A 19,013-nucleotide genomic window follows, 5' to 3' on the forward strand; every position below is an offset into this window, starting at 1 on the left:
CTGTCCTGACCCTGGCTGCTATGGAGATTTGGAGGGTGAAACAGATCTGTTTGTGTGTGTGACTCTACCTTGCAAATAAATAAACCTTGAAAATAAACTGAGATGTTCCTTTACTTAAAACGTTTAAAAACTTGGCATCCAGAGCTGGTAAGGGGCTGGTGTTGTGGCACAGCAGGTTAAGCCACCAGTTGTGACACCGGCACCCTGTAGCCTGGTTCCAGGCCCAGCTACTCTGCTTCCAATCCGGCTTCCTGCTATGCATCCTGGGAGGCAGCAGATGACGGCTTACGTGCTTGGGCCTCTGCCACCCACAGGGAGACCCAGATGGAGTCCTAGGTTTCTGAGTTTAGCCTGATTTAACCCTGACAGTTGAAGGCCTGTGGGGGCTAAACCAGCGGGTGGAAAAATCTCTCTCTCTCTCTGCCTTTCAAGTAGATGAAAACATTTTTTAAAGGAGAAAAAACATACAAGTTTATGTATATGTGTATATATATATGAAGGAGAAGAATTGGTAAGGAAGGATGTGGAGCAAAAGGAACTCATGCACTGCAGTTGCCAGTGTAACCACATCAGGAAATTGCTGTTACCTTAGAGTTGCTGCAGAAACCCAGGTGCTCATCAACAGAGTGATAGCCACCCTCTGGGAATGTGAGTCTCCCACACACACCCCTCTACTGTTTGTATAAATGATACTATTTACATAAAGGTCAAAATACAAAAAGATAAACATACTGGGGGCCAGCGCTGTGGCATAGTAGGTTAAGCATCCGCCTGTGGTGCCGGCATCCCATATATGCACCATATAAGTCCGAGCTGCTCCACCTCCAATCCAGCTCTCTGCTATGGCCGGGGAAGGCAGTAGAAGATGGCCCAAGTGCTTGGGCCCCTGCACCTGTGTGGGAGACCTGGAAGTAGCTCCTGGCTCCTGGCTTTGGATGAGCTCAGCTCTGGCCGTTGTGGCCATTTGGGGAGTGAACCAGTGGATGGAAGACCTTTCTCTTTGTCTCTCTGTCTTTGTAACTCTGCCTCTCAAGTAAATAAATAAATAAATATTAAAAAAAAAAGATAAACATATGATTAGGAATAATGCAATGGTGTGGCTGGAGCCAGCTCACCTGGGAAAATTGGCAAATATGACAAGTGAGGACCTCTATTCATCTTCTGGTGAGCCGGTTGTTAAAGCCTTTATCAGCACACCTGTGGGTACACACGTGTGTGCAGTAAAACCAAAGCAAAAGAATAACAAACGGGTGGGGAGGAACCCACAGGGCAATATTCCTCCAACAGGGAGGCCTGCTGCTGCTGTTGGGGCTGCTTCCTAAGTGTGAAAAACATGAAAGTTGTCAGAATCAAAGTGGACTCACTGTGTCAACGCGGACAAAAAATAAAGCCCAGGCGGTAAGGCAGGAAGGGCTCTTGTGTGTGACTGCCTGATGGTAATTGTCACAGAAGACCCTGCAGAACCACAAGTCCACACAGAGGCCGCCACCACCTTATGCAGAGGACATCTCCCCGGCGAGGGTCTGTTCCACCCCAGGCTAACCTCACCCTGGTCATCAGTCCTGGCGACCAAAGGCCACTCTTTCAGGGTACCTCCTGTCGTCGTCCTCGTTTTTGCATTTAACAACTTTTCCTTTCCCTTAGTACACCTGTGGTTTACTAAGGCCCGTTGCAGTGCTCTGCTATTCTCAAATGAGTATCATTCTCTGGAGAATCTTTGTCTGATTGCTTTATTTAGGTTGAATGAAGAAAAACTAAAGAGCAGTTTTCTGAATGGAGCCAGGGTTGTGGCAGGCGGGCTATGAGCAGAGGAAGCTCTGTGAACCTGAGAGAGAGAAAGATTCGTCTGTGCCGTGGTGAGCGCTGTAGTCCATCTGACTAGCGGCAGGTGCATGTTGGGTAGCAGTGCGAGAGGAGGGAGGCAAGAGAGCAGCCGATCCCAGAGGGCCCGCGTGCCAGCGGAAGCAGCCTGGCCTTCGCCGTGCAACATGCGTATCGCATCCACCGGGTAGAGACAAAGCAGCCAGCGGTGAGGGAGTCGCAGTGGTCCTGCCGAAAGATGACGCAGGAGCGAGGCTGTGGCTGGGAGGGGCTTGATAGGGGTCAGGGAGGCAGATTGGGCTGAGGTTGGTGACTGATGTGGGACGCGAGTGGAGAACAGGGCCCTGCTGCCCTCGCGGGGTGGAGCGTAGCTCTGTGCCCCTCAGAGGCGGCTGCGCAGACTCCCTTCCCAGCACACCACAGGCCGCGGGGAGAAGGTGAGTGTGTGGCGGAGGAACGGACAGACGCGACCTCAGCCAGGGACCGCGGTTGGTGCCGCCGGTGGGAGGGCATGCTGATGGTGCCAGGGGTCTCCAAAAAGTTCACAGGAAAAGTGTGTCATCAGACGGGTATGCAATGGATTTCAAAAATAGTTTTGCACTGAGAAAAACTCACCTTTTAATTCCATTTCCCCCAAATTTTGAAGTCCCCTCCTATGTCCCTTTGACATACTGGGACAAGAATGGAACTTTACTCCGTCATCTTCCTCCCCAGACCTCAAAACCCCAGTGTAGTCATAATGAAAACATCAAGCAAATCCCAGCTGAGGGCTCCTCTACAAAGTACCTGACCGGCACTCCGGACACTGCCAAGGTCACCAGACATGGAAACCTGGAGAAGCTATCCCAGGCAAGAGGGATCTGGGGGCCACCACAGCTGAGTCCTGGGTGGGCGCCTGAACAGAGCACGTTAGCTGAAGCACTGGGAAATGTCAATAAAATAGGGACTTTGATTAATAATTATAAATATTAGTCATTATTTGTGACAAATACACCAGGCTAATGTGGGATGATAATAGGGGACATTGGTTATGGGTTTTATGGGAACTCTTATATACCATCTTCATAGCTTTTCTTAACATATGAAGCTATCCTCAAATTTAAAAATATATTTTAGGGGCCAGCACTGTGGCATATTAGGTAGAGCTGCCACCTACAGTGCTGGCATCCCATATGGGTGCCAGTTCAAGGCCCAGCTGCTCCTCTTCTGATCCAGCTCTCTGCTATGGCCTGGGTAAGCAGTAGAAGATGGCCCAGGTCCTTGGGCCCTGCACCTGCATGGCAGATCCAGAAGAAGCTCCTGGCTTCAGAGCAGCCCAGCTCTGGCAGTTGCGGCCAATTGGGGAGTTAACCAATGGATGGAAGACCTTTATCTCTGTCCCTCCCTCTCTCTGTAACTCTCCTTCTCAAATAAAGAAAAATAAAATCTAAAAAACAAAACAAAAACAAAAAACCTAACTTCTGGGGCCGGCACTGTGGTCAGCTCATTAAGCCACATCCTGCAATACTGGCATCCCCTGTAAGCGCAGGTTCAGGTCCTTATTGTTCCTCATTGGTCCAGCTCCCTGCTAATGCACCTGGGAAAGCAGTGGAAGATTGCCCCAGTGCTTGGGCCCCTGCACATATGTAGTGACCAGGATGTAGCTCCTGGCTCCTGGCTTGAGCCTGGCCCAGCTCTGGGCATTGTAGCCATCTGGGGAATGAACCAGTGGATGGAGGATCTCTCTAACTCTGCCTTTCAAATAAATAAATAGATCTTTTTTAAAAATCAATTGCTGCTCTCCTTAAAAAATAAAAACAGGGTTCTGTGACTCTGTTTCTGAATTGAAAGACCTTTATCAGAGCCCCACAATCAGCCCCAGTGCTCCCATCCTTTCAAGAACCAAGAAGGCGGTTTGCTAAGCAAGGACTACAACTCCCAGAGTGCCCCTGGGCGGTTGTCAGGAGCAACCGAGGAACACAGACCCAACAGCGCCGCTGGAATATGAGGAGGATCCCAAACTCATAGACCGCCAGCCATGGGCCAGGATTATTACTCCGTGCTCCAGATCACTCGCAACTCGGAGGATGCCCAGATCAAGAAGGCGTAAGTGAGGTGGGATCCAGGGCTTGGGGGTGTGCCGCAGCAGGCCCCTCCCTCATCCCTTTCAAACCCGGCCTTCCTGCACAGCGAAGGGCAAGCAAGGTGCACCTTGGTCCCTCTCTTGTGCTTGCATACGTGCTCTGGCTGTGGGCTGCCTCGGCCCGGGCTGGAAATTCGGACACTTCAGTTCTTCAGTCTATCCTAACCCTCTCCCTTTGTGATCTCTGCCCTAGCTCCTGTCCAGGGTCCCTCAGTTTTCCAATGAAATGGTGGGGACAAAAGAGCCATTGGGACTTTGTTCTGAATGCAGTATTACAGAGAACCAAAGGGTGTGAAAAGGGGAGTGACCAGTGGATATGTACAAATTTCTTTCTGGTCGTCAAGGGGTGTTTGATGTTGACTAAACTGCATCTCTGAATGCTTCCATCAAGTAGTGGGAACTTGTGGTTCCATTCCTAAGAAAGTCTAGGGTAGGAGTCAACATGTTTTTCTGAAAAAACATGAAGCAAATTTATTGCATACCTATCATATAGGTTAGGTGCAGTGGTAGCAGCTGGACTAGTAACCGTAAGTCAGAGATGCGCTGTTGGTGAATACCTTGCATAAATCGTCACAAGGGAACCAGGGTCCATCAGAAGAGTCACATGTTGTCATGGTAATCAAGGTAGAAGATGGGCTTGAGGTCAGGCAGTGGCTGGAGAGGGGAGAGCATGGACTTGACAATTAAGTGGGTCATGGGAAATAAAGAAAGAAGGGGGCGTCTAGGATAGCTCTGCCAGTTAAGACCTGGCTGTTGGGGCCAGCGCTGTGGCATAGTGGGTAAAGCTGCCGCCTGCCGTGCCAGCATCCCATATGGGCACCAGTTCGAATTCCGGCTGCTCCACTTCTGATCCAGCTCTCTGCTATGGCCTGGGAAAGCAGAAGGTGGCCCAAGTCCTTGGGCCCCTGCACCCACAAGGGAGACCCAGAAGAAGCTCCTGGCTCTTGGCTTTGGATTGGCACTGCTCCAGCCATCATGGTCAGTTGGGGAGTGAACCAGTGGATGGAAGACCTCTCTCTCTCTCTGCCTCTCCTTTCTCTGTGTAATTCTGACTTTCAAATAAGTAAATAAATCTTAAAAAAAAAAAAAAACAACCAGGCTGTTGCAACTATTTGGGGTGTGAACCAGCAGATGTAAGATCTGTGTCTCTCCAATAATAAATAAATATTTTTTAAAAATGATAATGTATGTGAAAATTTCCAGCAATCATTTGCATGTAAAACTATGTCATATAAAGAGTGCTGAAAAGAACTGCCTATTTTTAAAAAATATTTATTTATTTATTTATTTGAAAGTCAGTTACACAGAGAGAGAGGAGAGGCAAAGAGAGAGAGAGAGGTCTTCAATTCGATGATTCACTCCCCAGTTGGCTGCAACGGCCGGAGCTGCGCAAATCCGAAGCCAGGAACCAGGAGCTTTTTCCGGGTCTCCCATGGAGGTGCAGGGGCCCAAGGACTTGGGTCATCTTCTACTGCTTTCCCAGGCCATAGCAGGGAGCTGGATCAGAAGTAGAGCAGCTGGGTCTTGAACCAGCGCCCATATGGGATGCCGGCGCTTCAGTCCAGGGCGTTAACCCACTGAGCTACAGCGCTGGCCCCACTGCCTATGTTTTAAACAATGGTCCTTAACCTTTCTCCCCCATGCTGGCAACAATTTGTTTTTAGAATAAATCATTTTGAAAGGCAGAGAGACAGAGTCACACCGTCTGTGTCAGAGAGAGAGAGAGAGATCTTCCATCCACTGGTTCACTTCCTGAATGTGCACAACAGCCACAGCTGGGACAGGCTGAAGCTAGGAGCTAGGAACTCCATCTGGGTCTCCCAGGCAGGTGGAGGGACCCAAGCACTTGGACCATCGCCTGCTGCTTCCCTGGAATTGGAAGCAGAGTCAGGACTTGAACCCAGGCTCTCTGATATGGATGCAGGAGTCCTAAGCAGCATCTTAAGTGCTGTGCCAAATGCCTCTCCACCCCTCACACACACACACACTCACACACTTCTTTGTTTTTAAAGATGTATTTATTTGAAAGCCAGATTTACAGAGAGAGGCAGAGCCAGAGAGAGAGGTCTTCCATCTGCTGGTTCATTCCCTACATGGCCACAATGATGGGGCCAGGCAGAAGCCAGGAGCTAGGAGCTTCTTCCAGGTTTCCCACGTGAGTGCAGGGGCCCAAACACTTAGGCCATCCTCTGCTGCTTTCCCAGGTCATCAGCAGGGAGCTGGATCAGAAGTGGAGCAGCCGGGACTCGAACCGGCACCCATATGGGATGCTGGTGCCGATTGGGGCTTTAACCCGCTGCACCACAGCACTGACCCCTCGCACACACAATTCTTAAGGGATGAGTCACATGTGAAATGCTCTCCTGTGGAAGTACCTAGATTTTAAGCCCCTCCCCAACACTCCCCCCCACACACACCAAAAAAAAAAAAAAAAAAAAGAGAGAGAGAAAGAAACCTGTAGCAGGAAGAAAAGCCTCATGATTCATAACCGCCTGGCTGCAGCAGCCGAGCAGTGACTCCACCCTTTTCTCTCCCATGCAGGAAAGCAGGTGATGAGTGATGCTACTGAAAGATAATCCTGGAACCACTCGCTTTGAGCTCCTCTCAGACCTTGCTCCTTTTACTCACTGGTGGAGGCTACTTGCTACTATAACTGACTGTGACCTTTGTCATCGAGAGGGCCGGCTTGGAAGTCTCAGGGAGGCTGTGCCAGTGGTCCCCAAGGCTCTGAAGGCAGACAGAGCGGTTTCTCTACAAGGGCCCCAGGGGCAGGGCCAGGGCCTTCATGATGGAGGAGCAAAGTCCCAGGTCGGCAGTCACAGTCAGTAAGAGCAGGTGTTGCCCAGAGGCATCCACCCTGAGAGGCTGTGGCCAGCTCTGGGCTCATGCCATTCACTCACTCACGCCTGCTTGCTGTGAGGCGCTCAAGTACTGGGGTCCCTGCCACCCTCACGGGAGACTCGGGTTGAGTTCAGGCTCCTGGCTTCGCCCTGGCCCAACTCTAGGTTTTTCAGGCGTTTGGGGAGTGAACCAGTAGGCAGATCTCTCGCTGTCTGTCTCTTCCTGAATTTCAAATAGGAAAATAGAAGAAGCTCCCAGCAGGCGTGGATTACCTTTTCCTTCCCTTTTCCCCGAACTTTCTGAAGCCCCTCAGTAGCGCAGGGAAGAGCAGGAAGAGAGCACTGATCAGGAGAAGCTGACACGACGTGGTGACTGCTGGGATGGCGAACAGAACCTGGAATCACAGGCAACGCTAGGATCTCCGGCTGCCGTGCCCGGGCACCTGACACAATGACCAGGAGGCTGAGCAGCCTATGGGGCGCTGGGATGGAGCTGGGTGTAGGTCTGGGGCTCAGGAAGTGCTGGGTTTGAGACAGAGACTGGGGGCCACAGCCTTGTGAGAGGTGAGCTCGCCCTACTGATTGTGTGCAGGGAGACAAGAAGCAGGCAGACTCTGGGAATGCCCACATGGCAGGGGCAGGAGGGGAAGAAACGTGGGCTCCAGTCGGGACCCAGTCACCCGGGAGTCGGTGCTGGGGGCCTCCCATTTACTCCGGTAGACCTGCCCCCCACCCTGACCTGTGGCCCTGTTTGCACCTGCAGCTTCCTGCCCGGGGGGAGCACAGCCAGGGGGTGGGTCTTGCTGGGGAGTCTCTTCAGAATTGGCTGTGTCCCTTACAGAGGTGGCTTTGTCCACGCACACTCCCCCTGCACGTTTCAGCTCCCTCCCCTCACTCCTGCAGGCTCAGTGTGGTCCGGGCCCTCGGGGTTCCTCACCTCAGGGTGCTGTACGCTCCCTGAGGGCCTCCTTCCCCCTTCCTGCACCTTTGTTAAACTCTGCACAAACCACCAGTCATGCCACCACTTCCTTCCTGGGACCATCCCCAAGCCAGCAGGTGTCACAGCGCTGAGGTGGGACTGACAGCGGCACCCATGGAGAAACAGTGAGCACCGTGCTGGGAGACAGCGCGAGGGTTCTCTGCACACCCGACGTTCCCTCTGCCTCCCAAGAGGCCTGCCTGTGGCTCGGGTCCTCTGGGACAGATGGATCAGATGTGCGTGAAATGTACTGGGAAACCCGAGCCAATGACAGTGGGGAGGAAGAATATGCAGGGAGGGCCGGATACCTGTGAAATGCAGGGGCCAGGGGGCGTTGGCATCCTGGCTAAGATGTCACTTGGGACCCCTGAAGCTGGCCCATATTGGTGCCTGGGTTTTTTTTTTTTTTTTTTTTTTTTTGACAGGCAGAGTGGACAGTGAGAGAGAGAGACAGAGAGAAAGGTCTTCCTTTGCCGTTGGTTCACCCTCCAATGGCCGCCGCGGCCGGCGCGCTGCGGCCGGCGCACCGCGCTGATCCGATGGCAGGAGCCAGGAGCCAGGTGCTTTTCCTGGTCTCCCATGGGGTGCAGGGCCCAAGCACCTGGGCCATCCTCCACTGCACTCCCGGGCCACAGCAGAGGGCTGGCCTGGAAGAGGGGCAACCGGGACAGAATCCGGCGCCCCGACCGGGACTAGAACCCGGTGTGCCGGCGCCGCTAGGCGGAGGATTAGCCTAGTGAGCCGCGGCGCCGGCGGTGCCTAGGTTTGAGTCCCACCTCCTAACACCTTGGCGATGCCATTAACATGGGCCCCAGGCTGCCGGCTGCCGGACGGCCAGTTCACCAGAGACAGGAATAGATGCAAGGAGACAGGCTTACTCAGGAGCTTAGCAGTCTTGGTGGGGGAGAGCAGACGTCTTCACTCTCCAAAGTGCCTTTCCCATTTTGCCAGTTAGCAGGCGAGCTCTGGAAAGGAGAAAGGGGAGCTGGGGGAGGTAGGAAATGTACCGGTTTAGCTGGGTGACGTCAGGTGGGTTTCCGGGGTCGGTTCCTGTAATCATCTAGATGCCAGTTAGCTGAGGGTTCCTTTGACATAAAGCTGGGCTTTTTTCTTCCCCCAAGATTTATTTATTTATTTGAACCTCAGAGTTACAGAGAAGGAGAAGCAGAGGCATAGACAGAGAGAGCTCTTCCATCCACTGGTTCACTCCCCAATTGGCCACAATGGCTGGAGCTGCGCTGATCCGAAGCCAGGAGCCAGGGGCTTCTTCCAGGTCTCCCATGTGGATGCAGGGGCCCAAGGACTTGGGCCATCTTCTACTGCCTTCCCAGGGCATAGCAGACAGCGAGATCGGAAGTGGAGCAGCTGGGATTTGAACCAGCACCCATATGGGATGCTGGCACTGCAGGGGGTGGCTTTACCTGCAATGCCACAGCAACAGTCCCAATTCTCTTTTTATGATTTATTACTTATTTGAAAGACAGAAAGAGAGAGAGAGAATATCTCCCATCTGCTGGTTCACTCTCCAAATGCCCCAGCAGCCAGGGTTAGGCCAGGACAGAGCGAGGAGCCAGGAGCCCCACCATGGTCTCGCACAGGGCTGCAGGAACCCAAGCACTTGAGCATCAGTACCTCCCAGATGCATTAGCAAGGCCTGTGGAGCAGCTGGGCTCAGAACTGACTCTCAAATATGGCATGCGGGTGTCCCCAGTGGCGGCCTAAGCTGTTGTGTCCCAAGGCCTGAGCCATCCCCTGGAATGCTGAGCCGGCATTGCGCCTGCTGGAGGGGGGCCGCTCTGGCCTTGGCTGTCAGTCAGCCCTGCTCCCTGCCGCCACCGCCACCTCTGTGCAGGCCGCCGTGACGCGCTACCCTCCCGCCCTCCCGCAGGTACCGGAAGCTGGCCCTGAAGAACCACCCGCTCAAGTCCAGTGAGCCGGCCGCAGTGGAAACGTTCAGGCAGATAGCTGAGGCCTACGACGTGCTGAGCGACCGTGAGTGGCCGCGGGGCTGCTTCTGTCCCCCACCGGCCCCTGTGGCAAGGGTGTGCCCAAATTCTAGACAGCTGGGTTTTCTGAGGGGCCAAGAGGGTAGCCAGCCCTCTAACCTGCCCAGATGCCGAAGAACCTGAGAGGGGAAAGTGGATAAAGGGCCGCCCTTCCCGTAGACTCAGGCGAGAGCAGGATCCAGCGTCCAGGGCCCCGGGCCGGGCTGAGCGCGCATGGTCGGCGCCTGCCCTAAGGCGCAAACTCTGGGCGCCAAGTGAGGCGCCCTGGGCACCGGGCAGAAGGTCGGGCCGGGCGGGGCCGTCCCACATGTGCCCCTGGTCGGTCACTGGGCCACACCTCCTTCCCTGCCCTGGCCCGGAGCCGCGGGGAACCTGGGGCCCGCTTGGCTGTCCCCGAGGGCTTGAGCCGGGGCTGCTGGAAGATCGCTGAGGCTTCTCCAGCGATCTGGGCTTGGGATTTCAAAACTCTCGGATTTGGGCAGGATCTAGGATCCTGAGACTAAAGTCGCAAGGTTCTAGGCTTCTCACTACTCCAGCTGAGGGGGGAGCGTGAGAACAGATGGAAGGCAAATCCCAGGTTTGTACTCACTTCTTCCTCCAACCCGCTCCCCACGCCCCGCAAGTCTCAGTCTTTCTGGGGCTGTAGCGGTCATGCCTATGTCTGCCCTGCGTGAGCTGACCTGTAACTTGCGGGCGATGGAAGTGAGCCTGGGTTTGCCCCTCCTCCTCCCCCACCCCCACTGCCTCCAAGGCTGCCCACCTCCAAGGCCGCCCATATCCACAGCTGTGAAGAGAGGCATCTATGACAAGTTTGGAGAGGAGGGCCTGAAGGGCGGCGTCCCGCTGGAGTTTGGATCCCAGACACCGTGGACAACGGGCTACGTCTTCCACGGCAACCCTGGCAAGGTTTTCCACGAGTTCTTTGGTGGAGACAATCCCTTCAGTGGTAAGAGAGCCTGCCCACCGCTCCCCCCCCCCACCATGGACACAGCTGGACAAGACGCCTTTCTTTGAATAGTGTCATTTTATTACTTTGAAACACACACACACACACACACACACACACGCATACAGATAATAGAGAAAGAGAATACGATTTAAAAAAACTAAAGAGGAGGCAGGCAGCAGGTTAAGTTACTGCTTGGGATGCGTTTGAGTCCGGCTGCTCCACTTCCGATCCAGCTCCCTGCTAAGTGCTTGGGTCCCTGGCCACCTATGTGGGAGACCCGGATGGAGTTTCAAGCTCCTGACCTCAGCCTGGCCCAGCCCAGGCTACTGGGACCATTTGGGGATTGAAGCAGTAGATGGAAGATCTCTCTACTTGATGCCCCTCCCCCCACCCCGCCCCGAGTTGCTCTGCCTTTCGAAAAAATGAACCTTTTTAAAAAACCTGAAAAGCCGTCAGGAACAACTCTTCAGAACCAGCCGGCGGGGAGAGCTGTTTTTCTGGCAGTCATAAGGCGGGAGGCGGGAGTCACCATGATTGCGTCCCAGAACACATCATTGTAGATCAACCCTGGCTAGTGGAGTTTGCTGCCCAAGCCCTACTTGCCTGTGACAGGCATGAAACTAGTGGGCCCCCACAGAGAACCCCCATCTCCACAGCAGTGTTAACCAGCTCCAGCCAAAGCCACGGGCAGATACCTCCTCTCGCCCTTCCTGCCTTCCCAGTCGCTCAGAGTTCACCTGCTGAATGCGTTTCAAAGCCAGAAAGGCAGTCTGGGAAATGTTTGTTAGCTCGCCAGAGTCCACAGCTGCTCAGGTACACAGGGAGGACAGACGGGATGCCACGTGCCAGCGCATCCACCAGGGGGTAGTTGAGTATTTTTAAACGTCTATTTTGAATTTATTTACATTGACTTGTAAGGCAGAGTGACAGAGAAAGGCCTTCCATCTGCTGGTTCATTCCCCAAATGCCTGCAATAGCCAGGGATGGGCCAGGCTGAAACCAGGAGCCCAGAGTTCCATCAGTTCCCACAGGGGTGGGAGGGGCCCAAGCACTTGAGCCATCATCTGCTGCCTCCCAGGCACATTAGCAGGGAGCTGGATTGGAAGTGGAGGAGCCAGGACTCAAACCGGCACTCTGATATGGGATGCAGTGTCCCAAGCAGTGGCTTACCCTGTGGTGCCACAGGGACGGCCCCTGATTTGTCATTTTTATTACAATCTGTTTGAAGATGTGAAGCAGCTCCTCTGCTCCTTTCCCTCTAACAGGCGGGTCTCCCACCCAGTCAGGGGACTGCGCCAGGTCTGATTGATCTCTGAGTATCCAAAGCCTGGCCTAGCATGGGAGCGGAGTGAGTGGACAGACAGAGGCATGGATGGATGGATGGATGGATGGATGAGTGAGTGAGTGGACGAGTAGACGTGGGAGCGTGGGGAGGTGGCTGAGATGAGAGGATGTGTGGGCAGGTGGATGGGCGCACGATCTCAGGTCCCAAACTGACCAAGAGTTGACTTCTGAGGCTCAGAATCGCCTGGCAAAAACAGCCGACTGTCAGACCTGCCCTCCTGGCTCTGCGTATGCGGCTCCGAGAGCCTGGACATCGCCGCCTGTCGCCGCCCCTCCCCTTTCTGCATTCAGAAGTTCTCTCTCCTCGCCTCCACGTTCCTAAGTGGGCTGCAGGCCTCCACCCCAAGGACCGCACCCACCATGCATTGCCCTCACGTGTCTGCCAGAGGACTCTGAGTTTATAAACCCCATGTGAGACAGGAAAAAGCAAGGGACTGACTAGGAGGCCTATTTCAAATCCATGCACTGCTGTTTATAAACCGTGATCCTGGGCAGTCCTTTCTCTCTCTCTCTGAAACCTCAGCTTAGCCAGGCCAAAGCCAGGAGCCCAGGACCCATCTGGGTCTCACACATGGGTGGTAGGTTCTCAGGTACTGGAGGCAGCATCTGCTGCCCCCTCACAGTGGTGACTTAACCCCTGTGCCACATGCCTGCCCCAGCAGGAGTCTTTTCTGGCACTCCCAGGGGCTGCCACCAGAGGGCGCACCTCTCTTTCCTGGCACGTTGTAGGATTGAGGTACTTCCCCAAATTGGGGAAAAGGAAATCAGGGACACTGGGGTTGAGGGGTGGGATTCCAAGGTGGGAGTGAAGCAGTGGGAGGTGGCAAGGCCAGGCCTGTCTGAGTCTGAGGGGTGGGGATGGGATGCTGGCATTAACTGTGCTTGGGGCCCTGCAGAGGTTGGAGGGAGGCTGGGGCAGGGAGGGGAGGCATGTGTGTCCCTGATTCCAAGTCTGCGGACACAGTTTCTGTTATTCCTCTCCCTACCTCCCGCAGAGTTTTTTGATGCAGAAGGAAATGAGGTGGATTTAAACTTCGGGGGGCTCCGGGGCCGAGGGGTCAAGAAGCAGGACCCCCCCATTGAGCGAGACCTATATCTATCCCTGGAGGACTTGTTCTTTGGCTGCACCAAAAAAATTAAGATCTCCCGGAGGGTGAGTACTCCTGGTAAGCTCCTGGCCCCCCGCTTTCCGTTCCTGGCAGCTCGGGTGCGGCCCTGGTGGAATCATCAGGGACTCTTAGAGAAACTGGGCAGGGACGGCCTGTTTTCCCGGGGACTGCAGCCCCTCGGCACCATCCCTCAGTCCAGCCCATTTCCCAGGGAACCGGCAGGGCTCCCAGTGGGAGGGGCATCCTCGAATTCCGCCCTCTGCACATTGCCAGACCATATCCCCTGGGGATTTCCACAGGTGGGTGTGTGATGGAGTAAGAGGGACCGCGTGGGCAGGGAGTCCCCAGGGTGACCGGTTGAGGAAGCCCCTGGTGCCTCGGAGTCCTGTCCTTGCCAAGGATAGAGCAGAGCTGATGCTGGCAGCCGCCATGCTGTCCCTGCTGCCCCTGTGCAGGGATGGACAGCACAGTGGGGAATGCTTGGGTGAGGCTCAGAGACCTGCTAGAGGCTCAGGGCCGGCACCTCTGGGGTTTGGAGGGAGGAGCTGAGTGCATTCCCCTGTGCGTCTGCTAAGTGGCCAGGCCCGTGAGATTCCCAGGGCTGGAGTCATGGGTTTGGTCAACTTAACAGTGACTGCGTGGCCTCTCAGGCCCCGGCTTGGTGACATCCAGGCCATCCTGGAATCATAGGTTCTTGGCTTCAGTGGCAACAGGAGGGGAGTGGGAATGGCTCAGGGCAGGTGCTCCCCATTGCTGAGGACAGCAGATCCCAGGCAGCCCCGGGCACTCCTGTTGGCGCAGGTGCTGAACGAGGACAGATACTCTTCCACCATCAAGGACAAGATCCTGATGATCGACGTGAAGCCTGGCTGGAGGCAGGGCACACGCATCACATTTGAGAAGGAAGGGGACCAGGTGAGGGCAGAACCCTATGACCCAGGCCTAGGGGACCAGGTGGGGGTGGTGAGGGGACCAGGTGAGGCGGTGGGAGGGAGCTGCCTGACTCCATCACCCAGGCCCAAGGGGCGGGAAGACTGAGAGGGAAGGAGCCCTGGGCCCATGGGGAGGTCAGGACACAGAGGAGTGGGATGAACCCTAATGTCCTTTGTGACCCTCTGGTGGCCCAGGGATTATTCCCATTTTACAGAGTGGGAAACTCGGGCCAGAGAGGTCAGGGACCTACTCGGGAGAAGAGCAGAGGGGTGGAAGGAGAAGCGCACTTCGACCCGGCGCTCTTCCTGGCTGGCTCCAGCGCTGCCCTGAGTAAGTCCAGCTGCAGCAGCTGCTCGGAGGCCGCTGACTGACAGCAGTTGGAAGTCAGGCACTGATTTAAAGAAAGGGAGAACCGAAGTCCAAAGACGAGGCTGAGAGCCGGAGCACCCAGAGAAGAGAAACAGATTCCTGTGCCCGCAGCTCTTGCCCCCGTCCTCACCTGTAAAACAGCTGTTCCCAAAAGACACCCTTCAAGATCCAGTTGCTGGGGCCAGCACTGTGGCACAGGGGGTTACAGCCCTGGCCTGCAGCGCCGGCATCCTATATGGGCGCCGGTTCGGCGAGTCCCGGCTGCTCCACTTCTGGTTCAGCTCCCTGCTAATGTGCCTGGGAGATCAGTGGAGGATGAGCCAAGTGCTTGGGCCTTTCCACCCATGTGGGAGACCCAGAAGAAGCTCCCCACTCCTGGCTTCAGATCAGCTCAGCTCTGAGCAACCATTAAGGCCATTTTGGGAGTGAGCCAGTGGATGGAAGACTTCTGTCTTTTAAATAAATACAATCTTAAAAAAAAAAAAAAAAGCAGCTGCTATGTTTCTGCCTCTGGGCAGCCTTCCCTGACCTCCCCTTGGGTATGGGCTTCCTTTATGTGCTTCCTTTTAGCACAGCCTGGAGTGTGCCCCCCCAAAGTGTCTGCCCCCCCTAGGCTGAGGGGCCAGACTGATCTGGGCAGGGTTTTGCTGCCTGCCACCTGAGGGCATCTGTTTTGGGCATGCTCAGTAGGGGAGAAGGAACAGGTGGGGGTTAGAATCTATCCATGGGGACGATTCTCACCACAGGGGCTGCGGGGGCCAGACTGAAAAGGCCCTTCTAGAAAACCTGGTCTCAGCTTCCCATCGTGCAGAGGGGGACATGGGGACAGGTAGAGGCAGGAACTTGCCAAGGACACTCGGCCAGTTAGTCCCTCTCACCGCTCGGCCTCTCCTGCCTAGGGCCCCAACGTCATCCCAGCGGACATCGTCTTCTACGTGAAGGAGAAGCTACACCCTCACTTCCGCAGGGAGAAGGACAACCTCATCTTTGTGAAGCCCATCCCTTTGGGCAAGGTGAGCGGGCAGGAGGCTGGGGACCAGGGTGGGACCTGCCAGCCCTCCCCTCCCCCCACCCTCTGCCAGCTGTCACTTGGTCCTGGGGACTCCACCCCAAATTTCCCTGCACTTCCATCCCCTCCCCTCATCCCCACCATCCAGGCCTGGGAGCCCACCGCCCATCTCAGCGCCTCTAGAGCCTGCAGGGGCCTTCACAAACTCCCCTCTGATGCTGCCACACCCCTGCCTCCACAGCTTCGGCCCTGTGCACCTCCTGCCCTGCCCTGTAGGCCCCGTGTCTCCTGACACTGCTGCCTGTGGGGCTGTTTCCACACCTCCACGCTCTCATTGCTGTGGCTCCTCCGCCTACCTCCCGCTGCGGGGCCGGCCATCATCAACTGGTGCCACCCATGTGCACCAGCATGGCCTCGGGGTCTCTCCTTGGCTCCTGCAGGCCCCTTTCATTTCCATCTCTACCCTAGCACTTTTACTACATCGGTGTCACTTTGACCTGCCAGACTGAACTCCTGGAGGGGAGCTCGTCTGGGTCACTCACTTGGTAGTTGTCTGTCTCCCTGGTGCCCAGCTCAGGGCCTGGCACTGAATAGGATCATGAAAGCCCTTTAAAAAAAAAGATTATTTATGTGAAAGGCAGAGTTACAGAGAGAGAGAGAAAGAAAGAAAGGGGGAGACACACACACACAGAGAAAGATCCTCCATCTGCTGCTTCACGCCCCAAATGGCTGCAACAGCCAGAGCTGAGCCAGGCCAAAGCCAGGAGCCAGGAGCTTCCTCCATGTCTCCCACCCGGCTAGCTGGGCCCAAGCATTTGGGCCATGCTCTGCTGCTTTCCTAGGTGCATTAGCAGGGAGCTAGATCAGAAGTAGAGCAGCCAGGACTTGAACCGGGGTCCATATGGGATGCTGGCGCTGCAGGCCACAGCTTTACCCACAGCGCCAGCCCCAGATGATGAAAGGCCTTCTAGGTAGGACGGCCACGGAGACCCTCCCCACTCACCTCCCCAGGCTCTCACCTGCTGCACGGTGGAGGTGAAGACCCTAGACGACCGGCTGCTCAACATCCCTATCAACGACATCGTCCAGTGAGTCCAGCTGCCTTGGGCCCCAGTAGCCAAGAGAAGGGCTGGCCGGCCGGGGACACAGGGGAGAGTGTCAGAGAGGTCTGCCCAGCACCACTGTGCAGGCTGCACCCAGCCCCGGAGTCCCATCCTGAGAGGGCAGGAGGGGACTGAGGGCCGGCCCACACTGTGACCCAGCTGTGAGCTTCATGCACCTGGCAGAAGGAATACCTGACTCGCACAGAGCCGCTGTGGAGGCTGGAGGTCCCCTTCCACGCGGGGCTAGCCCCCTGCTGCCTCCACCCTCTGAACTTCTTGTTTCCCAGAGTCCTTCTCCAAGGAAAGCTGTCTGCCTGGGAAGGTTTGCCCTGCAGCCTGACACCATCACCCAGCCCCAGGGTCTGCTCACCCTTCTCTTGCCCAGTTTCCTGGACCAAAGACAGGATGCCTGGGCTCCTCCCCCAGGGACCCTGTGGACAGGGAGTTTCCCAGGGAGTACGTGATTTGTCCCTGGGAGTGGGGTGGCCTGGGCCCACTGGGGGCACTGCTATACTGTGCTCCCTGAACCTGCTCCCTCCATCTCCCACCTCAGCCCCAAGTACTTTAAGAAGGTGCCGGGCGAGGGCATGCCCCTGCCAGAGAACCCCGATGAGAAGGGCGACCTCTTCATCTTCTTCGACATCCAGTTCCCCACCCGCCTCACGCCGCAGAAGAAGCGGATGCTGCGCCAGGCACTGCTGACCTAGCTCTGCGGGCTCGGGCTGCAGGGGACGGAGGACGCCAGCGGGGCCTGATCCAGCCCTGCCCCACAGCAGCAGCGCCCCCTGCACATATGTGACCTGGTGCCTTACACATAATAAAGGTTTATTTCCTGACCTGGAGCTACACGCAGGAGAGTGTATTGGAGAGGAGCTTCCTACATCCCTTCTGGTAGGGCGGGGAGAGCAGCCAAGCACCTGGTCCCCATCCTGGCTTTGTGGTGTGGGCAATCCCCAAGGGCTTAGAGCCTCTGGGATCTTGCCTTGGCACAGTGGAGCCGGGCTGGATGGCCTGAGTTCGTGATTCCTGATCTTTGGAAGGGGCAGCCTCCCAAGTGTAATGCAGTCACTTCATAGACAGGAAGACTAAGCACAGGACAAACACTTGCCCTGGTCACTCTGGCCTCAGTGCCAAAGCTGTCCTCAGAGCCTGGAAGGCCACTTCCCAGACTCGCCCTGCTCCCATTGGGGGCAGCACAGGAGCATAAGCACTGGGTTGGCCTCCAGCCTCAATTCCCTGGTCTGTGACGTGGGTCCTGGCTGTGTCCGGGCAGGGTGGTCTGTGAGGCAGGAGACCAGGTTCTGCTCCCAGCCCCGTCCCTGACTCCCTGGCCAGTTTTGGTCTCTGTCATCACTGCCCTGCTGGGCTTGTTGTGAGTACTGAGTGGGATCACGGATGTGGAAGTGCTTGGTGACTTCAGGGAGGGTCCAGCATTGCTGGCCACGTGGCCTGGAGGAGGCCCAGGTCCTGGTCCTCTGTGCAGGTGCAGCCCATGCTGCTGCCCTGAGCCTAGGCTACGTAGTCCAGGCTTACAAGACTGGGTGGTCACTTCTGTGGAGTGACTTCAGAGGTGACAACAAAAGGCCCAGGGTGTCCATCGTGCTTGGAATCCCACCATTCAAAGCTTCATACTAGCTTCAGGTGTTTTTCTTAACTGAGGGCTCAGCAGTACTTGGCAGCCTTATGGCCACAGTGGCCAGGCTGGGCCAAGCTGAAGCCAGGAGCTTCTTTCAGGTCTCTCATGTGGGTGCAGAGGCCCAATTACTTGGGCCATCCTCTGCTGCTTTTCCCAGGCTGTTAGCAGGGACTGGATGGGAAGTGGAGCAGCTAGGACTTGAACCGACGCCTATATGGGATGCATCACAGGTGGTGGCTTAACCTGCGACGCCACAACTTGGCAGTCCTTTTTAAGCCATCACAAAGGCAGGAAGACCTGGAGATGAAGGCTCTGGACCAGGGTTCTAGGAAGCCCTGCAGCACAGTAGTCAGTAGCCTGGGTTTGTGGAGGCCGGCATTGTGACACTGGGTAAAGCCGCCACATGTGCCGCTGGCATCCATGAGTGCTAGTTCAAGTCCCGGCTGCTCCACTTCCTGTCCAGTTTTCTGCTAATGTAACTGAGAAAGCAGTGGAAAATGGCCCAAGTGCCTGGGCCCTGCACCCATGTGGGAGAACCAAATGAAGCTCTTGGCTGAAGCCTAGCCCAGCCCTGGCTGTTGTGGCCATTTAGGGAGTGAACCAGCTGGTAGAAGATCTCTAACTCTACTTTCAAATAAGTCTTTAAAAGCAAAAAAAAAAAAAAAAAAAAAAAAAGGCAGCGCTGTGGAGTCAGACAACAGGCCTGTGTCCAGGTGCACGACTGACCAGCTGTGTCCCTGGGCAAATCCCCTCCCTGAGCCTGTGATTACAACCCCTAGCTTGCAGGCCTTTC

At 55.6% G+C, this 19,013-nt stretch overlaps 1 protein-coding gene across 1 annotated transcript; it reads left to right on the plus strand.

Moving 5' to 3' along the window:
* The first annotated feature begins 3,751 nt into the window (after positions 1-3,751).
* Positions 3,752-17,439, plus strand: DNAJB13 (DnaJ heat shock protein family (Hsp40) member B13). Its single transcript, XM_002708701.6, has 8 exons — positions 3,752-3,906; positions 9,651-9,754; positions 10,553-10,714; positions 13,057-13,214; positions 13,972-14,085; positions 15,372-15,485; positions 16,493-16,569; positions 17,138-17,439. Exons 1-8 carry the CDS (start codon positions 3,839-3,841, stop codon positions 17,289-17,291), a joined length of 951 nt encoding a protein of 316 aa, XP_002708747.3. The 5' UTR covers positions 3,752-3,838; the 3' UTR covers positions 17,292-17,439.
* Positions 17,440-19,013: the final 1,574 nt, after the last annotated feature.

Source organism: Oryctolagus cuniculus, chromosome 1 (genome assembly GCF_051225735.1).
Source record: "Oryctolagus cuniculus isolate XC-2025 breed Fujian yellow rabbit chromosome 1, ASM5122573v1, whole genome shotgun sequence".
NCBI classification, from domain to species: domain Eukaryota; kingdom Metazoa; phylum Chordata; class Mammalia; order Lagomorpha; family Leporidae; genus Oryctolagus; species Oryctolagus cuniculus.